The following is a 26,431-nucleotide window of genomic DNA, read 5'->3' on the forward strand; positions in this document are numbered from 1 at the left end:
TTGCACTAAAAAATAATAGGGGGAGTTACAGGTTGAATGCTATTACAGACAAGTAGATAAGAGGATGACTGCCATACACTTATCCACCTCAAACCTATATCATAACCATCAGCAGGTTTCCTTAGTTTTCATAAAAAATATAAGCACTGTAGTCTTATTTTACCAATATATAAGAGAGAAATTGAACAGAATTAAAAATACAAAACGATCAGGCACCTAACTACCAAACCACATCTGGCTACATTTTTCATACACATAGACTTGATATGCCTATATGCACATGCTAAAATGAAAAGTGCATTAAGCCTTTTAAATTAACAACCATATAGAATTTTGGTTGCTGCACAACAACTTAGATGCTATGCTACAAGACAACAGTTTAGTTTTATTTGTATTAGGCCACAAAATTCGAACACATTACACTACCATATACAGCATTAAAAAGCTTTGACTAAATTAAAGGTAAAGGCTTCCAAATCTGCATTGGAATCTTTGTCATTAGTGGAAAAAAGACCATTAAAAGTCCCAAGTGGTTAACAACCTCTATTTTAGGTCATGGAGACAACCAGCCCACACTCCATATTAGAGCCACAAACGTTTAGTAAGACTTGAGCAAAATGTTTTTCCAATGCTAAAACTCTCCCTCCATGGCTTCTTGGAAAGTGAGTACTTGCACATTACTCAGTATAAGAAAAAAAAACTACGCTCAAGTCTATTTCGAAGGATGACCAACTGAGGTATGAATGAGAATGGGGGACTTCTCTTGCAATTAACTCTAATGCCAGTGAAGGTAGATGAGCCTGAGAAGAGCATCCCTGAGTCCTGTTAAACTTCCAGACCTTCTAATCATGGGCTTATAATAACCACAACCAGCCATATGCATCACGACATCCTCGTGGATGCAGTCCAAGGATTTGGGAAGAGGGAGCTTGAATACTTTGGACCCAAAAGCACTGGCACAGGTCTAGCAGGCCAGTCATTAAAGGACATCACAGACTCAAATGAGGATCTTTGCAAGTGAAATGCTCTCTTGCAGTGCAAGCAGGCCTTCAGCATTATCCTCATTCAAATCTCTGATCACCAAAACTTTAAAAAGGAGTCAAACGCAGTCCTTTGGGAGGTACGAGAAGGGGGGTGGCAAGGGGTAGGTAGGTGGGCATAGCAAACGAGATTCTGGTTGAGAGTGGAGGAGCTGAATCAATTGATTAACATCATTATTAATATAAAGTAACTATATTTTGCACTCAGGGTTGACCCAAAGGATTTGTCTTTAGTGATGATAAAGTTTATTTATAATTAAATTACAGCTCCTTAAAAAATTTTTTAACACTTCTAGATTTGCTAAAGCTGCAGACACAACAGAGTGTCCAGACAATTTCAGGGACTGCGAGTCATTGTTTTTCTCAAATATCTTTCAAACTAATTATTTGATCGAAATGGTACTTTGACATAGTATACAAGACACCTCCCGATAATTTTTGGTTATGTAGTGCATTGTCAAATGGTGTTAGTTAAGGTGTTTACTCTTGACTTTTAAAGGTAAAGTCGCATGAGTCAGCATGTCTAATCTACGCAATCGAACGTCCATCATCCCCCATAGACAGGAAAGGGGGGCGGAGATGGGGAGGCCAGGAAAGTGGGTTGAGGGAGGAATGAGGAGGGGAAGGGAGAGGGAGGGAGGGATGGGATGGGGATAAAGGACGTTCGAATGCATAGCTGGGCGATGCTTGGCAACACCATGTAAGTAACTAAAACCATTGGACAATGTACTATTTTACCAAAAATTAGCGAGAGGTGTCTTGTACACTGTGTCAAAGTACCATTTCAATCAAATAATTAGTTTGAAAGATATTTGAGAAAAACGATGACTTGCGGTCCCTGAAAGGATAGTAAAAGATGCACCATTAAGCTGATTGAGGGCACGAGTATCAGGATGCTCCAGGAAGTGAGAAGCCCTTCCAAGTCAGAATGGATTTTTAGTGAAGTGACTGTAGGCTCAAGGAACTGGGTGAAGGGCAAGAAGGACAACTAAAAGATGAGCAAGGGCAAAACTTCTTCAGAGAGTGAGAAGCCCCTCCTATGTTAGAATGGGTTTTAGTTGCAATGACTGTAGGTTCAAGTGACAAAGAATATTCACATTGTGGCTTGAGAATACTGTACTCTTTGGCATCACAAGGACTTGAGGAGGGCCACTAGGCAAAGGACCTCATGAATATTAGGTAAAATTTGAGAAGCCAAGAAAGTGGAAAGTGGAATTTATGAGAAGCTGAGGCTAGGGGAGGCACAAGTAAAGAGATTGCAGCTGGAGGCATTGAAGGCAAGGCTGGAACAGGAAATGCAGATAAGGAGGTCAAGTCAAGATCATGGTGGTAATGGAGTCCAAAGTGACATGGTGCATGTGTTGGGAACATGAGCAGAGGAAGTCCTGGTTGATAGGGGGACCGAAACCAGATACAATGGAACAGGATGTATGATTGGGGCAGGAATGCTGCACTGCTTGAGGTCACAAGATTGTACGAATAAGGTGGAACACAATAATACACTTCAGTAGATGAAGAACAAGGGGTAGAGGTCATGGGTCAAACAAGTTGGGTGGAATGAGTCACAAAGGAGGGGTGAGTAGATGAAAAAAAGATGAGACACAGAACAGTGTTGTTCTTGGTCACTAGTACGATGTGGGGTGGAAGAGCCAAGTACTTGGTAAGAGGCAAAGACCTAAGAGCAAGGGTATTAAGACTCATGGAGGCAGTCAAGTACACGAACAAACTATCCTGTCCAAGAACACACAGGAGTGACTGAAAATATCAGATGCACTGAACAGGCCAAGGCCACAAGAACAGCAACATTATTAGAAAAGGCAGCAACAGGAGCAGGAACAAAACTAGAAGCAGCAGCTAACTGCTGAGCCTTTGAGTCAATGATGGCAAGAGGTTGTTCCTGAAGATCATAAACTTAAGAATGTAATCTCAAAAAGTACTCAACCACAGACTCAACAATGGATGCGGGTGAAGAAGACCTGCCTTGAGCTTGGTGAGAAGGCAAATGGATGGGTGGAATGAAGATAAATGCAACAAGAGCAGCATACAACAGACCTATCAGATCCTTACCAAGGGTAATTGAAAGGCCCTTAGGCAAGGGAGATATCAACAGGGATGAGAGTTCATCTGGACGGGAAACAGCTATAGTAGACAAAGGCATAAATTTACTATGAGAGCATGATCTAGAAGCAGCAGCAGGAGGAGGCCTTAACTGAAGGCATCTGCAATTTGGCCTCACAGTCACGGAGCAACAAGCTGAACCTGAAAACTCACCAGCCAAAGAAGAAGGTCACTTGTAGATACACACTGCCCACAAGTACATATAACATTTTCATCCAGGCTAATTCTTGCAAACTGAACATGTTAGAGTGGGAGAATGCACTTGGCCCTTACAAGAAGGGGATTACAAATTGAGGTTGAATTCTCCTCTAAGGACAATATAGAAGTGCTACAGGACTTACAACCCCTACCAGCGCACTAGTATATGGGGTATAAAGACAATGGGGATGAAATGCCAAGAATACAACACATACAAATTAAACACAAACAAAATCACATAATCAGTTGAGAAAAGAAGAACCAAAGGTAATCATAACTGTCATAAAAAAAAACATGAAGTGGATGGTCAATGCAAATATTAATGTACAAATGATGAATTCTGATCATGACAGGGAAAGGGAAATTGTTACAGTAACAGTACTTGGCCTGCTCTCAGTAAACAAAACCCCAAATTGAAATTACTTGAACACTAAGAAAGTCAATTGAAGAAACACTGAAAACTATGAAGACTGACAAAAGTTACAAGACTGAGTGAGGGGAAAACCTGCAAAAATATAAAACATGAGAGCAATAGGTTACTCAGTAACAGCCAAGCAATGCGCTGGTTGCTGTCATAAAGGGAACTCACTGAAAAAACACAAAACGTAAGTACATGACACACAAGGTAAAATTGTAATACTGCACTATAAAATGAAATCCTGTCAATGGCACAATTCTGGTAAGTCCTAAAGTGAATGGCAGCATGTCAAACCAAATGAGGTGCAGTGAAAGACAAAATGTTAAAATATCAACAATGATCCAAGAATTAGTTAAGCATATGTGCTGGAACTATTCGAGAGGCTTTGCTTTGTGGATCTGGATTTGTTCTGTACAGTTAAAGACTATTTTACAATCAATGGATTTGTATTAATAAATGTATGCAATTCTTTTTAAAGTAGATATCATTTCTGGATTCACCACATGTATTTTCAGATCTTTAATCCACAAATTCAAGCTGGTCAGTACAAACTTACATGAATATTTTATCACCAATACCCTAGCATTTATCCTTCGATTAATAGCTTCTTCACTCTCTAGCCTCTTAATATACAGAAGTCCTCGGCATATAGCTCCAGAGAGAAGGGATTCTGTTTGTCTGGCATTATGATCACGTGAAAGCATTTGCTTCAATTCCTCTTCAATGCTTTCGTCAACATGATTTAAGTATTCCAGTCTTCCATCTTTCTGGCGGTCTACCTGATAAAAGAAAACCAGTAAGTCTTATATAGTGTCAGAAAAAAGGCAATACTCTTTATTTAAACTTCCAGTTATATAAAGTACTTCACATACACTTTCGTCTTACTACTGACTCTACATATTTCATAATAATATTCAAATCCAGTTTAAAACAACTAAAACTGGATGCTGCTGTTTTATTAGGTCTCTAGATTTTAAGTAAGGGGTACAAAGGTAAATAAATCCCAAAGCTAACCTGACCCACTACACTTTACAAAAATAGAGTTATATAGTAACAGTATTTAATAACTGAAAAATCCATACATAAAAATCTTGTGTATTTACATATCCATGCTTTTCTGCTGATAGATTTAAATGGAAAAAAATTACAAGGATAGATTCTTTGATGATCACAGAAACTACATTCCAGAGGCTTTAAAAACATTTAATATTTTTATATTTCTCTAAGAAGGATAAGGCATACCGTGGCCGGATTCTTTTATATTTTTTAACCATAATTACCGTATTTGCTGGCATATAAGACACACCCTCGCATAAGACACACCCCTATTTTACAAGGATATTTTGTGGAAAAAACAATTTTAGTATGTTTCATCATACATTTACTGAAAGATGTTTTAAAGTGATTTTATGGTGAAAAATTTATGATTCTGTGCATGAAATACAATATTGTGAGAGTATACTGGAGTAAAGTATGAAATCATATGTAAATTTACACTCACCTTTAAAGGAAACTAAATGAAATTTACCATAAATAAACAATGTTTATGTGTTACTGTGACTGACCACCAGGGCGGTGCTATGATTTTGTTTACATCCACTCATTGCACATGGCCGCCATCCGTAATATGGCCGCATTGGACGCAGGGCAGTTTTTTCATACATTTAAAAATAAAAAAGCACGTCTAATACGCCAGCAAATACGGTATTTAAGAATATGAATCATAATGTGTTTTGTACAGGTACAGTATATATAAATATAACATCTACTTGAAAATCAATCACTTTGGGAGTGTACAGTCGACCCCTGCCTATTCGTGGTCCTGGATTCATGGCTTCACCTATTCGCGGACTTTTCCTGCGGAATGTATATCCACATTATTCGCGGAATTTTTCATAGAAAAATATTCACTAATTACTGTATTTTCATATTATTTTCATTACTAAATACATTTTTCAATTCACAGGGGGTTGTGGTCCCTATCCCCCGTGAAACCCAGGGGTTGACTGTAATCATGATCTTTGTTTTGCAGTGTTGTGTTGAATAAAGCCTGCTGATGTAACGGTATATCAATTTAAACATCTGAAGTACAATTTCTTCAACTTGGAACATGGACAAGTACATGATACTTAATCAATTTTTCACTTGTCATAATGCAACCAATGCAGCTTAGTGAATCCATTGGCATAAGACTTCCTTACTGAGTGGGACCCAAAAAAATTAAATGTACTAGTTAATCATATAACATGTATGAATCAACCACCTATGAAGATGCACAATGGCTTATGAAATTTTTGCACATCATCTGTTGGCTGCTCAGAAGCAGGAGCCTATCAAAATTCTCAGTTGGTAGCAGTAAAGTCCAGACATCATTCACAATTTTATGTTCTCTTCATCAGTTCAGAGAGCTTTCAACTCTTAGCAGAGGGAATGATAACAGCATCTGTATCACTGTGGCAAGTCCAAGGACTAGTCATTAGTGGTGATAATCCTAAAAGGTGCAAGGTGATTGATTGTAAACGATCAACTTCGTCAATGTTTTATGCATAACCTCTTCAGTCTGTCACTACTTGGGTCTCATGGTCACCAGGGAGAAATCAGGTTTGGAACAGTCAAAGATAACAATGTATCTACAGCTGGACCAGGACACAGCATCCCTTGCATCTCAACCCTCTAAACATGCATCTCAACCCTCTAAACAAAGTGCAGTATAGAGATTCTTGACACTTGCAGGAGCTCCTGCACTCACAAGTGCCCTCGGCAAGGCTATGGGCAGGGCTCCAAATCCACTTGTCATGTCTAAAAAAGTTAGTACCTTTCATATTATGCTCCCTACACTGGCAGCTGAGCTAGACAGTCTCCTGGGTACACTCCCAAGACTTTCTGGTTTCCAGTCCTCATCAGATGTACCTAGATCTCATGTGGTGGTAGGACCTATAAAACTTCCTGCTACCTGAAAATAAGAGATCTGGGGCTAAAATAACACACCTATATATTACAACTGCTTAAGTGATACCAATCACCATCAGGAATAAGCAACCTGGAATAACACACTAGAACTCTTGCAAGTAAATGTGTGCCCACACTGCTGCAAAACATGTCAACAACTTACTGCACTCACAACACAAACAAGTTGAATACATTGACCAAAGATTCATTCTCCAATTATGGATGTTGACTATTTTCAACCTGTTTGTAATATACATGCAATAAGCTACTGAAGTTTGTTCATGACAACTTTACTGCAGCCTGGACACATCTTAAGAACCATAAGCAACTAGCTAAGGAGTGGAATGAAGAAATGAAACACTCACTTTGCACAAATTAAATAAATATGCATAAACAAAAAAGCCATTGGAATAGACTACATAATCAGATTATCAATCAACCAGCAGCAAGAACTTGCAGAAAACAGGTGAGCCAGCTGTTTAAAGAAAAACAATCGTACTCCCAGTCACTGGCAAACAAGGAAGCAAGATTGTTGATGTTAAACACACACCAGATATGCAGATAATGATCAACCTCCATCAGTCGTGGTGCTGACAGACCAAGATGCATTCTCAATCAAGTGGAAACACTTTTGGTTTTAGGGTCATGCCTGGTTATTGCTCAACCAAAATTTAGGTTATTGTAAAGTAACAGGTTTGTTTCAAAGCAAAGCTATTGAAGATTGAAAATACTTACTTTTTCTCCAGTTATCTGGGGATATAAAAAACGGGTCTCTAGGTGATTGGCTGCAACAATTGCCACTCTGTTCATACGATTGAACGCTAGATGTATATTAGCAAATGAAATAACGGCATTGAAGTAACTATGGACAAAAGTATGTTGTTCTGCTAACTGTGGATGTACATCCAGTACAATAACAAGCAGGCATCCATCACCAGTCATTTTCTGAAAGAGAACTTTACCTGTGAATGTGATACATAACAATGAAAGTAAATTTCACAAAATGTATACAGATGATCTTACTGTAATGACAAAATCTCATGATTTACCTACTACATAAAAAATATGTACTAACTTACAAGTAAATTAACTTCAATATTTTACTTTTACATTATATTCATCACACATTTATATAATTAACAAGGTATTTGTAGGATGCAGAGAATACACCTATTCATCTACATGTAGTACAATATCTATTATAAAATATTTTTAAAGCTACTGTTCAGTTCATTGAGCTACTGTTTAGTTACTTCATAATGATAATTGTAACATTAGCCAATTCTCAATGTTTTGTGAAACAGTTTTTGTTACTTACTCATTCATATAATTATAGGATCCTTGAATTTGTCAGATCTGCATTTTTCAAATCTTTAGTCTGTGTTCTTGTAATGATTGTTTTTTTGGACAGGAATATTGTTTTATTGCTATGAGAATAAAAATGAAGTGATGCAAAAAAATCATCTCAGTTAATGACTGCATTTTAGCTATTGTAGCTTTATTAGAGGAACTCCAAAGTACTTCTGGTTACACTGAGGTTTAACATATGCCAGTAAAATTTCACAAGCTGTTGATAATTGAAACCAGTACTGTTTTAAATCATTCACCTATTCATTTTCCTGAGGAATGCTTTGTTAACTGTCACTGACTTCCATTACCTCTATCAATTTCCATCTGCAGCTAATGCACATGATAGTAGAGGTAATGTAATGGAATTTAGTGATGTCTGAGAGGATGAGAAACATGTATACAGTATATCAGTATAATATATCTTACAATATTCTACGTCAGACTAAACAGAAGGGATCCAAAGGTTGAGAAGCCTTAACAGTCTGGTATGACCTGGCATCCTAGTTTAGGTTAGGCTGCATCACTGTGACTTATGGCTCTATTAATTCAGGTTAGGTAATAGGTTGGGTCCATGGAAGGCTCTGGATGGGCTAGGTTACTGGCAATCTGTAAGGATTTGGCCATGATCTAACAAGTCCCACAATGCATTTCACTTGTTTTTGTTTTTCCACAATTAAAACCTTGGTCACACGAGATCAACTTGGATTGATAGAGCCAGATGTACCAGTAGATTAGGAATTAATGAAGAACTTTCTGAGCAATTTAACTAAAATAGCTCAAAATAAATTAAAAAAAACTATCACCAAGAGGTACAAATGCAAAAGTTGTGCATGTTATTTTTGCAGGTCACAGCCTGCTTAAAAGAGGATCAAAGATATAGCCTACTTCAGCAGGGTAGAATGCAAAGTACCGGGTCTTGACTCTCGAATTGCTTCGGGATCCAGGGAGGGCAAAGGTAAGTCAGGTTAGGTTAACCTATATTCCTTCTGAAATGTTTACTATGCCTGCAGTAACCCTGAACCCCTACTCTGCATTTGCTCGGCACCAAAATCTAAACTAGCTTAGCCCACTGTGCCCTGACCTACCCAGGGGCCTTGGCCTGCTCTCAAACCCAACTTAACATTAAGCATAGCAGAACGACATAGGATATGTGCAACTAGCCTATTCTGCAATATTAGCCACAAAAATATTGATTTAAAAGCTAATTTTAATTATGGGTAACTTTTGTTGGTAAAATTCTACCTTTTCCACAACAAATATGGGAACGAACACCTTATACGTAATCTTATGCTAAGCCTATTCCGAAAGACACCAAGCATATGCTTTTAGGTCTACCCTACAACAACTCCAGGAGTTTATGTTTAGCTAACCTACAATACAAACCCCCTCTCACACGCTAGGCCTACTGGTATCTCTACATAACAACTCTGCACAAATGATTATCTTGGAAATTGATTTTTCCTATGCTTTTAGTGTTGCTGATAAAGTAGGTGATGTTTTTTATTGTCGGTCAACAATTATTAACGGTACAGTATTTCTGTCAACTATTATTAACGGTACAGTATTTCTAAGTACAGACAGTCTCAGGGTTATGATGGGCTCGGCTTCTGACGTTCCGAATTTACGACGCTTTTCAAATATTTTCATAAAAAAACTACTTCCTGGGTTAAACGCATGTTCCAGGTTTACGATGCACTGACAACGCCGATCTGAGGGAAGAAATATAGCTCCAGAATGGCAGAATGGTCAAATTTTGGAGGTTTTTTGTTGAAAAACTTAATATAAATGCAGGATACATTGTTTTGAAGAAATCCAAAGTATTGAAAGTAAGGTTTTCTTATGATTTTCGACGACTCCAGTCTGACACTGATTGGAAGAAATATGTACCCAAAATGGCAGAATGGTCAATATTTGGAGTTTCTTTTTAAATGAAAAACTCAATAAAAACGCAGGATTCGTTGTTTTCAAGACACCCAGAGGATTAAAAGTAAAGTTTTCTTCCAGTTTTTGATGGTATTTTGATCAATATTTGGAGGTTTTTATTACGAAAAACTCAATAATAAAAATGTAGGATTCATTGTTTTCAAGACACCCAAAGGATTAAAAGTAAGGTTTTCTTACGATTCTTGATGGTAATATTTCAGATGAATCGGTCCAACGCATACGATGGAAGAAAATTCACATTTGCAGAGTTTTTCATAGAGCAATATTCACTAATTACTGATTTTTATTTTATTTTTATGACTAAATAATTTTTTATGATAAAAAAATAATTTACTAATTTTCAAATATTAATATTAAGGTAACCACAGCAAAGTATTGATAAAATTTTAAATTAAAATCCTGTGAAATCACAAGCTGGAGACTGCCTGTAATAGCTTGACACAGACTGTATGGAATGGTTCTGCAAATACAAGAGACAATAAGGAGCCATATGTACAAGAAGTGATTGGCTAAAGAAATCTATCATAAAAGGAACCATACTAACCTAAAAATGTACCCTACCTAACCTAACTTAGTAGGCCATGTTACTTAGCTGGCAGACTCTGCCCCCGGACCCTCCAGTGAAGGAAACTCCACTTTTTACCCAAAGTTCCCCTATAACACTGCACATGCACGATAGCAAAAATATAATCAGTTCTGAGGTTAATTGCAGGTTAATTAAAACAGTTGATAAGCAACAAAAACAAAAAAGTAAATTCAAGGAAATACCAGATGCAAGCAAAATACTATATTAAAAACTCAGGTAAATTTTCCAAGGAAACCTACTGCAGATGCTCTGCCAGCTAAGTAGTTCCACGCTGACTTAGTTCTATCCATCAATGTTGTTAGGTTAGGTTGGTTACATCTGGTTAGGAACCTCAGGGTTTTTTGTATTCGGTTTCTAGTCGGAACTACACTGGGAAAAAACCGGCCTGTCATGTTGGTCGTATTATAAAAGGAACCATGGTTCTAACTTAGTAGGTCGGAGCTTTGCAAGTCATTTTGGACTAGCAGTCATATGTTCAAGAAAGGAATGTCTGATGGAAATTTCTCACTATTATAAATAGGAACCATAATAACCAATAACCTAAAATAAGTCCTAGCCCTAGGCCATTAATCAGCTCAGTGGTCTGGTAAAACTAAGGTATACTTAACTTAGTAGGCCGTGTTACTTAGCTGGGGGTGGACCCCCGTGAAGGGAACTCCACTTTTTATCAAAAGTTCCCCTATAACACTGCACATGCGTGATAGCACTCCAAGCTTCCCAGCATACAATATCACATCAGTTCTGAGGTCAATTACAGGTTCATTACAATCGACCGACAAAAAATAACGGTAAATTCTTGATAGGCTAAGCAACCAAAATACTAGCCCATAGAAAAAGTCAATTTCCACGGTAATACCGCATGCAGACTGTTCCATAGGCCTAGTTCTACCGGCCTACTTCATTTCCAACATAAGGCAAGCTCGGTAAAGTATTAATTAGGGAACTAAACAGTTGACACGTACCAGAAAATGGATAAAGACTCTGGCGACAAACAACCAGCTGCCATTCAAAACATTGGACGAGGTGTAGTAGTACGAGAAAGGATACACCTCTGTAACGGCTCCCTTGCTCTTTAAATTTTTGCTCTTGGTTGTGCTTATTAATTTTCTCTTAGTATATTATGTTTTTACAAAATTATTCCCTATCATAGACAGATCTATAAACAGTAAGATGTTAGCCATTAGTCGCTCTTTTATCTTCCTGGTATGGCCACTGCACGAATTTTATGATGGTTCCTAAGTTGTTATAATATAAACTGAGTTTCGCCCATCAGTCTTCTCCTGTTGCTTAGCTCTTGCACGTTCAATGTAGCTAAGCTAAAGTTTTATATTTTTTATATTATACCTAGTTCCTTTTGCCGAATTTTTCTAAAATTTTCTATAGATTTTCATTAATTTCTATTTTCCACCCTTGATTTTTGTCCCCGGTCTTTTATTAAACGATTTTCTTTGATCCGTTTAACTCCTTCAAATAGATGTTATCTAGTTTTTGAACTGGCCAAATTATCATATAGAGCATATTCCTATTAATGTTCATGGCACTCTTCAGATATAGTGGTTCAATGAAGACTTTATTTCATATCTTAAGCCACAGCATGCTGCATACCTTGGTACTTTCAGCATTGTTTCATAAACTTGCCTTTTTTGCAAACCATCTGCTGTATTCCTCTTTTGCTAAGCTTAATTAGTTTAACATAAATGTCGCCACTGCTATTCCATTCCAATAAAGATTTATCATTACCTAATAATCTTCCCATTACATTTCTGTTCCACAGATCGCTTCAGTTATGGGATGCTCAAGGAACAAGAACCCACGCCAAGACAAGGATAGCTTAATCTACATCATCCTATTTATCCATTTTCATTTCTCTGCACCTTTTCAATTGCAGGCATTGAACTAATTGTTCTTTTTCAATTTTCTTCATTTTCAATACATACTATATCAACTTTTCTCTATTTCTGTTAGCTCATATTTGTGGTTTACCTCATTTTTTTTTTTAGAAAATTCTGTTTCATATCTAGTTTGGTAACTCAATGCCATAAGTTAAACTATTAACTGCGTCCCTTATTTCTAAACCTATCTACCAGAGTTAAATACAGGGATTTTGTTTTCCACTCCATATATGTACCACCTTAGAGACATCAGCACCCCAGAATAATTCTCATTTCTTAAATAATCATAGAATAGAATAGAATATAGAATTTAGGCTAAAGGCCAAGTGCTGGGACCTATAAGGTCATTCAGCACTGTAAAAGGAAATTGACAGTAAGAAGTTTTGAAAGGTGCAACCAGAGGAAAACCTCGCAGTTGCACTATGAAACAGTTGTAGAGAGGGTGGAAAGTCTGAAGGAAGAAAGAGAATATGAAAGGAGGTAAAGTACAAGGAACGAGAGGTTGCAGCTAGGGGCCGAAGGGACGCAGCAAACACCCTTAAGTAATGACTACAGTGCACCACGAGGCGCTTTGACAGCAACAACCCATTACGGGTTTAAACAATTTTCAAACAGATTTTCTTCCTCTCCTACCACTTTTGTTATCAAATGCTTTAATAAATTGTACACTGCAGTTGAACATGTGTCCCATTGTCTTATTTCCTGTTCTGTAACCCCCTCCCAAATTTGTTTTCTCTCTCTTACATATCTCTGCTACTGCATCTATAATTTTTGGAGCTATTAAGCATTATGAAGATTTTTACCGACTCACAAATTTTCCTCTAAAAATAAATGGGTGAGGAGGGTACGCCTGATCCTCAACTGAGTTAAGGCAACATTAAACTTTTTAAATTCAAGGAGAAAAATACTTAATAATTATTTACTGTTTATTATAATTAGCTTTTCCAAAACATTTTTTTTTTACATTTCTGGACAAGAACCTTTTATCCTTATATACAGTAGATGAGTTTTAGGAGCCACCACATGTAAAAAAGTGTAAAACTGCAACACTAGAAAGTAAAATTTCACACTTTGTATTAAACACATCCAGCCAATAAAGGTGCCTGAAATAGTTCTCCAATAACAATAACCCATTTTGATCCTCAACTCCCCAGAAGTTTTGCAGAGTTCAAGTATTACAAATGCAATTTCTTTGAAGCAAATGGTAAAACTACTTAAATCTCAACTTAAAATTATGTTGTGAAAAAATGTGCATGACACTTTAATCCAAACGGACACTTTTCACAACCCAAAAAAGGTTTAGTCATACAATGAGGCATTATAAATAAAAATACTGCACAGTTCCCTTAACTTTTCCAATTGGGTTTCTTAAATAAATAGTATTCTTCAACACATCAATGAGTACTTTGAGGCAGCCTAGATTACAAGGTAACATTTTCACAGTTAAATCTCTTTTGCATGCTTCTTTCTGTAATCACTCCTAGGTCTAATTTGGAATAATATGGTATGAGGTTTCAGCATAATCAACTCTGGTACTTTTAAAAAGGCGAGGTCTACAAAAACAGCTATGTTTACATTTGCTCAATTTAGGGGTGCCTTAATTCACCTGAACATTGCAAGCAGCTGATGACTGATGAAACCCATAATCTTAAATATTACCAATAAATAAATGAATGGATACAAACTGATATGTTGCCATTTAATCATTAGGCCTGTCTAATAACTACTTATTTAATATTTTTTAGTAAATGAGAGCTATGGATCAGAAAAAAGAATCAAGTATCTTATAAATCAACTAAAAATTGTAAAATAAGAGGAAGATTGAATTTCACATCGCTATAAGTGCACTTTACCAATAATAGTACTTTTCTTAAGCAATGCACATAGTTTTCTATTTCAATAAGCCAATAAGCTTGTCATTCTTGCATAACAGCTTCAATGCCAACAACTTATATATCACATGTGAAGTCCACCTACTGAAATCTAAGCTTCAATACAACCACTAAAAACTCAACTTGGAATGTTAAAAAAAAAAAGATGTGTGCTCAGCTATGAAATAACTTAAGTTTTGCTGGTTACATACTGAGCAGACAAAAATTACCTAAAAATATTTCAAACACTTTTCCTAGACTACTTTTACCTAAAGTAATTCACAGATCACTTTCTTACACACTAACACTACCCTTTATCAAATCAGAAAGCCATGCAAAACTAACTGAATAGGATAAATGTTTGCTAACCTAATCAAAATACCATAAAATTTATTAAAATTAAAAATACTTGGGACTACACTAAAACATGTGTGACATTTTTGGAAGGATCCCTCTTTCGTGTAACCTGAAATACCTGTGATTAGATGAACGCAACTTGTTAACTAGGTATTGTTATCTAGAATACCTAAATTTCGCAGAATAAAAAACATACCTTATCAGTGAATATACAAATATCTTTCAATAAACAAACATACCCCTTCTGTACAATAAAAGATGAACATACTAGGAAGCCGATGTTCAATGGAAAAAAATAAAATCTACTAAAGGAATATCAAACTACAACTGCTTAGTGCTTTTACCACTCAACTTCATGGGTAAGCAACCAGACCCAAAATCCTATTTGGAAGCAAATACTGGTGGACGACATCGCGTTTCTACAGCGATGGTATTTGCTGCCTGCCAGGGGCCCAAAATTATCACGGACAACGTAGCTCCACATAAATTAGCACCTGAAGCTTCTGTATATGTATGATGCAAAAAAATCTATTTCCAAACTTGATTCAAATTTTCTATCAGTGCTTTTCCATGGTCATATTCCCTTTGATTACTGCACCCTCATGGTACCAGCTTTAGGTTTCTATTTAATTTCTGGAATTTTTGTCTTTTTGGAAAAGGGTAACGATCACATTTTCCAGATATTTGATTTATGTATTTGGTGCTTCAGATGCTATATATATAAGGGGTGGGTTACAATGTTTGCAGTAAGAAATGGCATCATAATGTTATGTAAAAATATTTTAATAATGATAAATAAATCTCTTTACATTTTTCAAGAAAAATTTTGAAGAATAAATGGGAACATGAGACAGAAAATGATTGCTAGCCATGGGTTAAGGGACAAAATCAATTCCATTATTCTCCAGGACTAGAACCTGAGACACCTGAATGTCAAGCGCACCATCCCTATAAACATCAGAAAACTCTAAAACAAAAACTGCTGTATGATGATGTCCAGTCTCAGTAACCATGGCAAAGATATTTTTTTCTGTAATTTTGTGCCCAACTGGGTAGTGCTTGATTAAAGTGAAAGAAATTTTCTTGAGTCCTCAGCACCTCTAAAATATGTAGAAATTGACTTTAAATGCTTTCTTCATTTCTTCACCAAGATTAAACTGTAACTCACACTGAGGTGCTCAACAAAAAATGATGATATAGTACAAAGATTTTTTAAGGCAAAAGAATTAAATTTCCTATGAGTATATCACCGCCATAGCTTAACAGATATCCTTTACCACACCATTTGACTAAGACGACTATGTATGCCTTTCAAGTCCGGGGATGCCAGCACTGAAACAAAAATTATCATAAATACAGTACCATATATGTAGGGCAGTCATACAGTCAGTCACCTTATATTTCAGTCACAGTATGCTGTGTTGTTTGTTGAGTTGCAAACATGTTCCATTGGCAACCACTAAAGGTCAGTCCAAACAAAATCCTACTCAATGGAACATGTTTGCAACTCAACAAACAACACAGCATACCTAACAACAAAGCAAGAGGAAAAAGAAGAATTATATGCAAAAACTTCGTGAAACACTGAAACACACAAGAATTTGTTAAAAATGCAATGAAGTGTGATTCTCAGAAAAAATTTACAATTAGCCACCACCAATAAGCTGCCAAAGCAGTAGAAAATGTTGCCAGAAGTACCCGCTAAGAAGCAGAAACTAAAAAGATGTTGTAAAAAAAATAAAAAGATAAAATGAACTATGACTGCTAATGAGTAATGAAACACTGGGTTAGGATAACATTTAAAAAATAGCAAGCCTGCAAATGAGCTTGTAAATTCTGTACACAGCTGATGACAATTAATGGATATCTAGGGGTTCAGGAGGCACATGCCTCATTAGGCTACCACTTCCTTCTGTTAGACGAAAGACTGAGTCTGAGGACATTTGTCAACAAGAATGTGAGATCATATGTATATGACCGATGGGTTAAGATAAATTAACATAAATTCACCTACACATATTTTGTAACCTTACAAACACATGCATACTCACCAGGGAAGTAAGGCTAAAAAAAATAAGAGCAAACTGAAAGACAAAAATTTATACATGTATCACATGTTCATCTGCTTTGAAAATATGTCCTAAGACTAACTTCACTGTAAAACTGCTCAATCACCACATACACACGCAACAAGGCACAAGCCCAAAATGCTTGGAAAGAGTCCAACTGCTTAAAAAAATGTAAACAATTTTTCTATTACAATCTCCTTAGGTCCACAACATATGGTGTTCACTGCTTTAATACTACACTGAGACTTGAATTTATGAATTTAATAAACTCACTTAAAAGTAGTCAACTGAGAGGTTCTTTATTAAATCAAACATCTAGTACAAATATTATTAAAAAATGGCCAACATGATATGATTGGCCTTAAACAAAAGTATGAAACATTGGGTAGACTTGAAAGCAAGAGTTGTGTCTCCAAGAAAAATTCTAAATTAGGCATGAACAGACAAATTTAGGACAATTACTGGGACTTCATTTTTCAATTCAAGTTATGAAAAACACAGAAATTAACAAATCATTTTAAGTGATATTTATACAGTATAAAAACATACAGAAAAAGCGTAATGAAGAGTTTTTGTCTTCTATTTTGAACAAAAACCAACCAATGAACTGTGACGTACAATGCATGTCTTTTTGGCAGCATAACATAAGAGCATATAATCATCCATACTATACTAGCACTTCTCAAAATATAAATAAAACAAAATATTTTTATAATAAAATTAAGTTTCATACATACTTACCAGGTACAGTAATTAGTAACTATAGTTTCTAACTAGGTAGCAGCCTTTAATTAAAAAATCACGGTAGCACTTAGATAGATTAGTGTAGGTGATAAGCCCCGCCCACTAGGGGAGTACTGGGAATGACTTAACCAGTAGTATCATTCTGTTTGTACTCGTATGTTCATTAGAGGGGAAGAGGGAGGGCTTTGATTCTGTTATTACCTAGTAAGTATATATGAAATTAATTTTATTATAAAAATATCATTTTCATATAATTTTCATATAAGTAACTTACCAGGTAATTACATAGCTGAATCCCACATTGATAGGGGGTGAGATGAATGGACATATTCTACTCCAAAACATTAACCTGTGATAATGATTTTGAAATAGAAAGGATGGCTAGCACTGAAACAATGCCTGTCGTTTCTTTACATGGTTATAGAGCTACTTCAGGTGAAAACTGCTTCTGGCTGGTGCTCATCTTAACCTGTAGTGGCGTGGCGGTTGAGCCGTGGGTCGCCTCTGTAAGTGGGAGTCTTGTAGCAGAGGATAGGCCTGACCACTGACAAAACATACATAATGCCCTTTCCCTGGGTGCAATACCAACATGACAAATAACCAGACAATACTGTAACCTACACTGACAAAAAACCACTACCCATCCACTAAGAATGGTGGGTGCTCAAGGGACAAAGTACCCCCAGGCTCCCCAAAACTCGACACCTCACTTCCAAGCGAAGAGAAGTAGGAGAAATTCCTCACCCAACATCATGCCAGTCACTGATGATGGTCCAATGGTACTGCAATTACAAACACTTTTTTTAATTAGTGAGACGTGAAGATCAATTTGCACTTCCAGTAGGTCGATTGCGGAATGAAAGTAAGGAACATATTGTGCCTGAAAGCTAATGAGGTGGAGACTGTCCTGACATCAAGAGCTTTCACTTAAAAATAAGCAATGTCCTGATTCTGAGAGTGTGCCTCAGAAATTAAGTCCCTCCAGAAGAGGGAAAATGCTTTCTAGTCAGAGGAGATGGGTTCTTAACATAACACCTGAAGTTAATGGGTGGCCCTCAGATCTTCTCAGTTCTGTTCAGGTACTGTAATACCCTGAAAGCCTTAACAAGACAAATAACTCTCTCTCTTATTCCTCACAGCTGATGATGTCCGTTAAGTTCTTAACAGAGCAAGAAAGGGTCCAGTGCTTGCTTGGATGGGTCCTCGTTCTTGGCTAGAATAAATCATGTTTCTTCTAGTGAAAACCTTCCCTTACTGATAGGTTGGATCTCGCCAATACGTTTAGCAGTAGTTAAAGCCACAAGGAAGAGAGTCTTCTGGGAAAGGTTTGTTAGAGAAGAGGAATGTAGGGGTTCAAAAGAGGGACTTGTCAAACATTACATCCTGGTTCCAGGAGACCGGATCTTCCTTCCTGTGCTTGGACATATCCAAGGACTTGAAGAGGTCTTTAAGATTGGGTTGACAAAAGATCTAAGTCCTTGAGCTTAAACAATGAGTTAAATGTAGCTTGGTACACCAGTTTCAGAAAAGCGCCCATTTAGCCTGGTAGACACCAATAGAAGATCGATGCTTACATTTTGAAATGGCCTCTACAGCAAATCTAGTGAACCCTTTTGCTCTGCCAAGCTTCCTGACTTTCCGAAGCCTGTCAGGGGAAGAGCGGACCAACTTTTTAGTGGAATCTCTTGAAGAGAGGTTGTCTGAGTAGACAAGGTTTTGTGTTACCCATGCTAGAGTGACCGTGGCCGGAGAACAAAAGAGAGGAAAACGATGGTTCCTTGAGGTGGCAAACAGCTCCAAAGTTGGCCTGCCCCATAGATTCCACCGATCCTGACAGACCAGGGGATGCAAGGTCCACTCAGTAAGAAGGGCCTGGTTCCGACAACTCATTTTGTCTGCCAGAACCTTTAGTTTGGCCTGAACAAATCGACCGACTAGAATCACTAGATTTTGATCTGTCCACAGTAGGAGGTCTCTTGCTGTTGACAGAAAGTAGATCCTAAGTGGACTCCTCTTGGAGGTCCGAAGCAATTTTCCTCACAGTACCCTGCGGGAAAAGGAGATGGGGGTTCAACAGCGAAAACAAAAAGGTTGACTTCTGGGTCTGTGTAACCCCTTTAGATGTATAGGAGCACCATAAATCCCCCTTCTTCAATACTCCCAAGGAGAAAAGAGCCGCAAGCTCAATAGATCCACCTCTGACATCCTTGTCTGCTCCAGGTGGTACTCCTAGCCAGACCGAGGCAAAGTCATTCTTTAACTCCACTGAAATTATTTTCCTTGGCCAGAGCTCTGACTATCCAGTCCAAGAGACTGATGATCTCAAACACCTTGAAGAGGTCCTAAGCAAGTTGGTCCAGTACAGCCAACAGACAAATAACCTTCGCCGACGAAAGCTCAGAGTGCCAGGAAGATTAGATGAGGCCGGATTAGTTCCCTTGGGAGGAAGCAGCGGCTCGCAAAGGAGCTCCCCCACTGATGAAGGACAGATATCTCCTATAGACTAAGCGAGGAGGAGGAATGGCGAAGGACGCTTGCCTTGCTCCCTCTTAGCCAAAAGTCAATCATCAACTTCCTTCAGAGCTTTCTTGGATGACGAAGAAAGCACACCTTGGAGGGAGTTTCTTGGAGAAAGACCATGATTTCAGCTAACTGCTGTTTAATGGGTGCCAAGAATGGCTCAGCATGGAGTAAAGGAGGAGTTTCCCGTCTGTAAGCGGGAGCTTGTGAGCAATCAGAAGACACACACAGTTACTGAAGAATTGGTACCGCGAGCTCGGAAGCTGGTGTCAGGTGCTCGGGAGCTGGCGCCAGGAACCTGGGAGGTATAGCTGGATGCTTGGGAGCTGGTGCCAGGCACTTAAGAGCTGGCGCTGGGAGCTAGAGCCAGGCGCTTGAAAGCTGGCGCTGGGAGCTGCAGCTGGATGTTCGGGAGCTTGGAAGAGAAGAGGAGAGAGTGTCTTCTTGCTTCCATATGTACTTTAGATTTGTGGTATGTATGAATGGACTACCATAGTCTTGTTGGGAACTAGGGACGAGAAAGACTGAGATCCTAAGAAGATCGCTTTCAGATCTCTAGAGTAAATGTGAAGGTCCTGCTCTTCCGGGGACCACTTCCCGGAAACTTCCTGGTTCCCCAAAAGGGTTCCCCAACCTAGATCCGAGGTGTCTGAGAAGAAGTCTAGATCTGGGCTCAGCAGATGAAAAGGACTCCCCTTCCAAAAGTCTTGTTCAGATAGTCACCATTGCAGGTCCAACTTGAACTACTGAGTTATGGAAAAAACGCCAGAGTCCTGTTGTGTTTCCTTGTCCTGGTTGTCCTTGAGGATAATTTGCAAAACTTTCCTATGAAGTCTGCCTAACTTGACACAAGTCTCAATGGAGGAAAGAGTCCCCAGTAGGCTCATCCACTGATGGGCTGAGCAAGACGACAGGGCTAGAAACTAGTGTAATGTCTGAAGGCAGATGGCTATTCTCTTGACAGACAGAAAAGTCAGAAAAGTCGAGAGTTGAGACTGATCCCCAAACAGAGGATCTCTCGTGACAGTGTCAACTGGGACTTCTGAAGATGATGGAAACTCTGTACTGGAAGCAAAGGCATGCAAATCTTTAGGAATGAGCCAACAGGACCTTGTGTCGACTTCTTCTGAAAGTCAGACGCAATTTCCTTAACAGTGTCCTGCAGGAAGATGGGATGCTGGTCCACGGGAGAAAATTTCTGTGTCTGAGTAATTCCCTTATTGGTAAAGGAGCACCATAGCTCTCTTTTCTAAAGTACTGTACTCCCAAAGTGAACAACCTTCTTAGCCTGTTTTCTCACTGTCCAGCCAAGGAAGCCAAAAAATCCACAAAAAACCTTGAAGGTACTCTCAACTAAGTGGTCTAGCTCCATCGACAAAAACTTAACTTCGCCGAAGAGACTGCAGTGTAATAATAATAATAATAATAATAATAATAATAATAATAATAATAATAATAATAATAATAATAATAATACAGGTATTTCCCTACCTATGATGGGGTTAGGTTCCAAAAAACCCATCGTTTGTTGAAAAAATCGTATCTCAAATATGGCCTAGCCTACACTAGGGTAATCAGTACCATCTATACATATATGGTAGCCTAGCCTACACTACACAGTATACTCTATACATATACGGTATAGTAATTATTAGTGTCAGCTAATTCTGCAGGTAACAATACAGACTGACTTATCATAATTCAGTATAAAGAGAAACTGAATAACAAACAAGTCTTAGCCTACACTTTGGTATATCATATACAGTAGCCTAGCCTACATTATACTATACTCTATTTTCACATATTAGTACTGTATTATACAAACATCAAAATAATGAATGTGCATCTTTTACATGGATCTTTTAAAAAGTTATGCTAGACTACACTGTATCCAACTATATATATTCTCATATTGCTTTTGCATTATAAACTGCGATCATAGCAATCAAATGTTTTGGATCGGGAATCGATCACGCAGTGTTTATTTCGCTGCATTTAACTCAGTTCAGAGAGCTTTTCTTGCTTCTAGTTAGCGTAAATGAATCTCTAGATACTTTATTTATTTGGGACAAGGATATTTTTCATTATACATAGTGTCTTTAAGTCGAAATATAACTTAAATATGTCTCGTTGTGAAATTAATTTAGCTATTTTTTTCGTTAATAGATGACGTTGGCAGCTGACCGTTTGGGGGCATGTTTTTTTGTGTAAAAAGAATGAAGATTCTGTTTGCTATTTTCTCTTGATTTCATCATCATAATACGAGCTTTACGTATTTACCGTTTATCGGCGTGAAAACAGCAGTAATATGTGTTCTTTCATGCCCAGTAGTTTTGATTAAAATACTTTCTCTCCAATTCTATTTATGGTTGAGTTTCATCCATGTTGCCAATGCATGACAATTTATAGTCATTAGCAGCTTGAACATTGTTTTCTCAGCTTCAGCTATAACTTGCAGCTTAAATTTACTGTAGCAGTATATTTCCTTGCTGATCTTTTCTCCAAAGCGGATAAGGGTATAATGTAAAAATATATCAGTCTTATTGTACTTAACGTCATTTTTAACATAACTACAGTAATTGTTTAACCATACGATGGTTGAAATACAAGCAAAACAGTTGTTATCCGATTCGGTTATTAGCAAAACAACAGTTTCTCGTTCGGTTGTTTATGGTTGTATGCATTTTCGCAAGAGTATAAGGTTACTAACAATACTTTTATCTTTCTCTTATTTTTTTAACTAGAAGCTGGAATAAAGAAATGGAGGAAAAGAAGTTGGTCTATTGTAAGTTGGTCTCTCTTGCTGCCTGCTTGTACGCTGTTGCCTGCGCCCGCACGAAATTTAGAAATATTTTCTAAATATTGTCATATCGGTATTAATTGCTAACCCGATCGTAAACTCGAATTATTGTAACTCGAGCACTACCTGTATATACAAACAAGAACAGATAAGTCCCCTTGGGAGGAGGCAGCAACTCCCAAGAAGGAGCTTCCCTGGTGACAACAGATAAATATCTCCTTTGAACTAAGTGAGAGGGAGGAAAGGCGAAATAAGCTTTCCCTTGCTCCTACCTAGCAGAAAGCCAATCTCCCATCTCCTAGACAAAATTCTGGTGGATGAAGTAAGAACATTATTCCAGTTAATTTTTGCTTAAAAGGAGCCAATGACAATTTATCTTGCTCTAAAAGTAGACAAAAGTGGAGAAACACACCTGGGAGAGGGCACTTGGCACTCAGAAGCAGGTGTGCCGTGATAGATTTAGCATCAAAAGCCAAATGGGATTTGGTAACACTGAGCTAGGCACTTGAGAGGTGGCGCCGTGTCCCATATAGCTGCAGTGAAAGGCTGAGAAGTACTAGCCTTCTTATATTGCTTAACTGGAATTGCACCTGAGTGCCGACCCACATCAACTGAAGAGTCTTAGGCGGCATAGAAGAATCCAGGAATCGTTTCCTACGCCTCATGTCCATGTCAGAATAGTAGGAAGTGACATCACTGCACTGGCATTCATACAATAATTCTTACACATGATAAAATTGTCTCTGGAACGATAAACAATACCTTCTCAAACTATTGTGTTTTAAATGATAATTCTGGGATTGAGCTTTTAAAGACTATGATTAAAAAGCATTCTTATCAAAAATAAGACGTCTTTCCCGTGGCTGTCTGTCGAAACCTCGGATATTCGTGCAACCAGTTCAAATGAGGGGGCAGCAACCCGTGCAAACCCTACCGGCCTCCCTTGGACTTCCAGCATGTCTTCTCCCAAGGGTAGGGGAGTAGGGCAGAGACCTTTGTCTAGGAGAACCCGCAGGAAGAGAAGCCACCTCCTCCACTTGCATAAAACTTTCACTTGTCACTTTGCAAAAAGTGCCGCGATCTGAAAACGTTTTCCATAAACGCCTCCAATGACGCACCTAACTTCACCATTCAATACACTAGAAGGATAATTTTCTCGTGAAACTTAGATTCTAGGCTGGCAATGGCATTGGGATCGGAAGCGAGGGAGCCAGGTGCGGGAATAAGTGGTTTAAAAGTAAGAGGGCTAGTAGCAGGAGAAAAACAAGGGAAGGGGGAATGAAGGAATAGCAGTGCTACCTTCTAATATAGGCTAGGGTAGAATTCTAAGCTACGGGAAGCTCGTTTCCTGGCTCCAGAGGCTGCTTTCCTTTCTATCCCTCTCTAATTTATCTAGCTGAGATTCAAGTACCTTCTACTCTTGCTAACCATTACATTTAGCACAAGTTTTCTCCTTACTATATTCTGCCCCCTACATTAACTGCAAAATTTATGAGAATTATATGAAGACTGATTAATCTGGTCTGCAACTTTCGCTACAATAGCAAAATAGGGGAACTTGAAAAGACAATAATAACCAAAGAACCAGAAAAAAAATTATCCTTAAAGTTATTAAAGGTTGAAGGCTACTCAAATAAGCAATAATACTTCACTGAAATCCCGCCATACAACCAAAAATCAGTAAACAAAAGCTGCAGCAAATCCCCGATGTTACTCGAAAGCATGGCAGAAACTGAATGACGTTACCAGCTAAGTCGTTCCCAGTACTCCCATAGTGGGTGGGGCTTATCACCTAAACTACTCTATCAAAGCGCTAATGCGAATTTTAAATTAAAGGCTGCCACGTGAGTTAGAAACTATAGCTAAGTAATTACCTGGTAAATTATTTATATGAAATAAACATACAAAAGTTAAAATACTTTATGGTGGTACTGCTTGCAGTGTGTCTTACTCTGCACACCATAGATGGTCCAAAAGGTTCCCTATGTAGCACCCATTTGGCACCAGCTGCATTGTTTTATGCATTTTACTTTTCAACTATTCCCCAAGTCTCTTCCCACCTGACTGACTCAACTTCTTGAGCAATACCTTGCTGCAATCCTTTCTATGCTAGCAACATACAGCACAAATATAATGCAGTATATATTTTCTGAAATATGAAAACTTTTATTGATACTTACCTTGACCAAGAACATATAACTAAGATGAACCTGGCAAACCTTCAAGTGGACTAGGCGACTTATACCAAACTTCATCAGAAAAGTTTTCCTGTAAGAAAAAAAAAAAAAAAATTAGTAGATATTTGTTTTGCTCATGTTGTAATGATGGAAATCCTTCTTTTAAATTAATGACGATACCCTTCATAATTGGTGGAATGGAAAAACAAATTGGTTTTTATCTTATCATGACGTTGAAAAAACCACTTGAAACTGAGATTGTTTATGATCGAGTGTGCGTACGTAAGTGCATAAGTTCAACTAAGTGTGTAGTTGCGTAAGCTCAAATCGCACTGTTCAAGACATGTACGACGACTTAAGAGGGGAAAGGAATGTAGCTCCCCTTATCTTCATCTGAAATGCCATATTTCTCCCTTGTAAAAGGTATGCTCTTATCTTAAGTTTATATTGTACATGTTGCCATAACACTTAATAATGTTCTGTTGTATTTTTACCCTGATGTAACAGCAAATTACCAAGAGTTGTTATGGTAATGTTACTACGTTGCACCATGATGAGCTTGCATGTGGTTGCAATGCCACCAACCATAGGCTAAGATATGCAATATTCTTCCATAATTTTATGAATATGTCAATTCTTGAGTTAAACTCCACCTGTTATGCATGTAACAGTTAAATTAGGCACGAGTACAGTATAGCCTAGGCTAAGGAATGCACGCTGTCTGGCACAAGATTGTTGTCCTAAATGAACTTTTTATATTACAGGGAACCAGTATAGGAATAAGTTTAAGAACCAGTATAAGAACCTGTTTAGGAACCAGTTCTAACAATTACGGAAGGAACACTAGGAATACATTGTTTACACCCTGTATCCTCCTACTAAGAAACATTACACAAACCACGGGAGTCAGCCTTTCCCTCAACCCTAACCAGAAATGAAGATTCGTCCATCTATGCATCAAGTACCAGTTCAAGCTAAGAATAGTCCTGGGTTTATTAACCTAGGCTGGTGTGTCACACTAGATTGAATTGTTATGTATAGGCTAGTCTGAGTTAATTGTCCTAAAATGAATAGTAGCCTCCGAATGTAAGTCAGGACAATTGACATATCAAGCCACAAGTAGTAATAACAACATTATTACTAAACAATTATTACAATGTGATGCTTAAATTTCATGGGTGCATAGGCATGCCATCTACCTTCACCCAAATTCAATACTGCAACTGTATTGCCAGCTGAAGTCCACTTTGACAGCTGAAGAAGCAAATATGAAGATAAGGTGTGAGAAAGCCCCACCTCATGAAAATGGGCCAGGAGTCAAGGGGGTAAAGCTGACATGTGCAGAGCAAAGAACTTTGTGTTAAAAAAAAAACCTACATAACTCAAAGCTAGCACACC

At 37.9% G+C, this 26,431-nt stretch overlaps 2 protein-coding genes across 3 annotated transcripts in view; both read right to left on the minus strand.

Moving 5' to 3' along the window:
* Positions 1 to 11,700, minus strand: part of Tfb4 (transcription factor B4) — a 12,791-nt gene extending 1,091 nt beyond the window's left edge. Inside the window, exons 1-3 of the mRNA XM_067124663.1 lie at positions 11,566 to 11,700; positions 7,459 to 7,668; positions 4,331 to 4,553 (exon numbers count right to left, since the gene is read on the minus strand). Of these exons, the coding sequence (XP_066980764.1) occupies positions 4,331 to 4,553; positions 7,459 to 7,665 (430 nt within the window). The 5' untranslated portion in view covers positions 7,666 to 7,668; positions 11,566 to 11,700. The remainder of the gene's footprint in view (positions 1 to 4,330; positions 4,554 to 7,458; positions 7,669 to 11,565) is intronic.
* A 1,709-nt stretch (positions 11,701 to 13,409) lies between these two features.
* LOC136850743 (uncharacterized) overlaps positions 13,410 to 26,431 on the minus strand; it is a 36,724-nt gene continuing 23,702 nt past the window's right edge. For both annotated transcript variants that reach the window (XM_067124664.1, XM_067124665.1), the window contains exons 14-15: positions 25,037 to 25,124; positions 13,410 to 16,055 (exon numbers count right to left, since the gene is read on the minus strand). In XM_067124664.1, coding sequence (XP_066980765.1) covers positions 25,056 to 25,124 — 69 coding nt within the window. In that variant the 3' untranslated portion in view covers positions 13,410 to 16,055; positions 25,037 to 25,055. The remainder of the gene's footprint in view (positions 16,056 to 25,036; positions 25,125 to 26,431) is intronic.

The sequence above is a fragment of the Macrobrachium rosenbergii genome, chromosome 22 (assembly GCF_040412425.1).
Source record: "Macrobrachium rosenbergii isolate ZJJX-2024 chromosome 22, ASM4041242v1, whole genome shotgun sequence".
NCBI classification, from domain to species: domain Eukaryota; kingdom Metazoa; phylum Arthropoda; class Malacostraca; order Decapoda; family Palaemonidae; genus Macrobrachium; species Macrobrachium rosenbergii.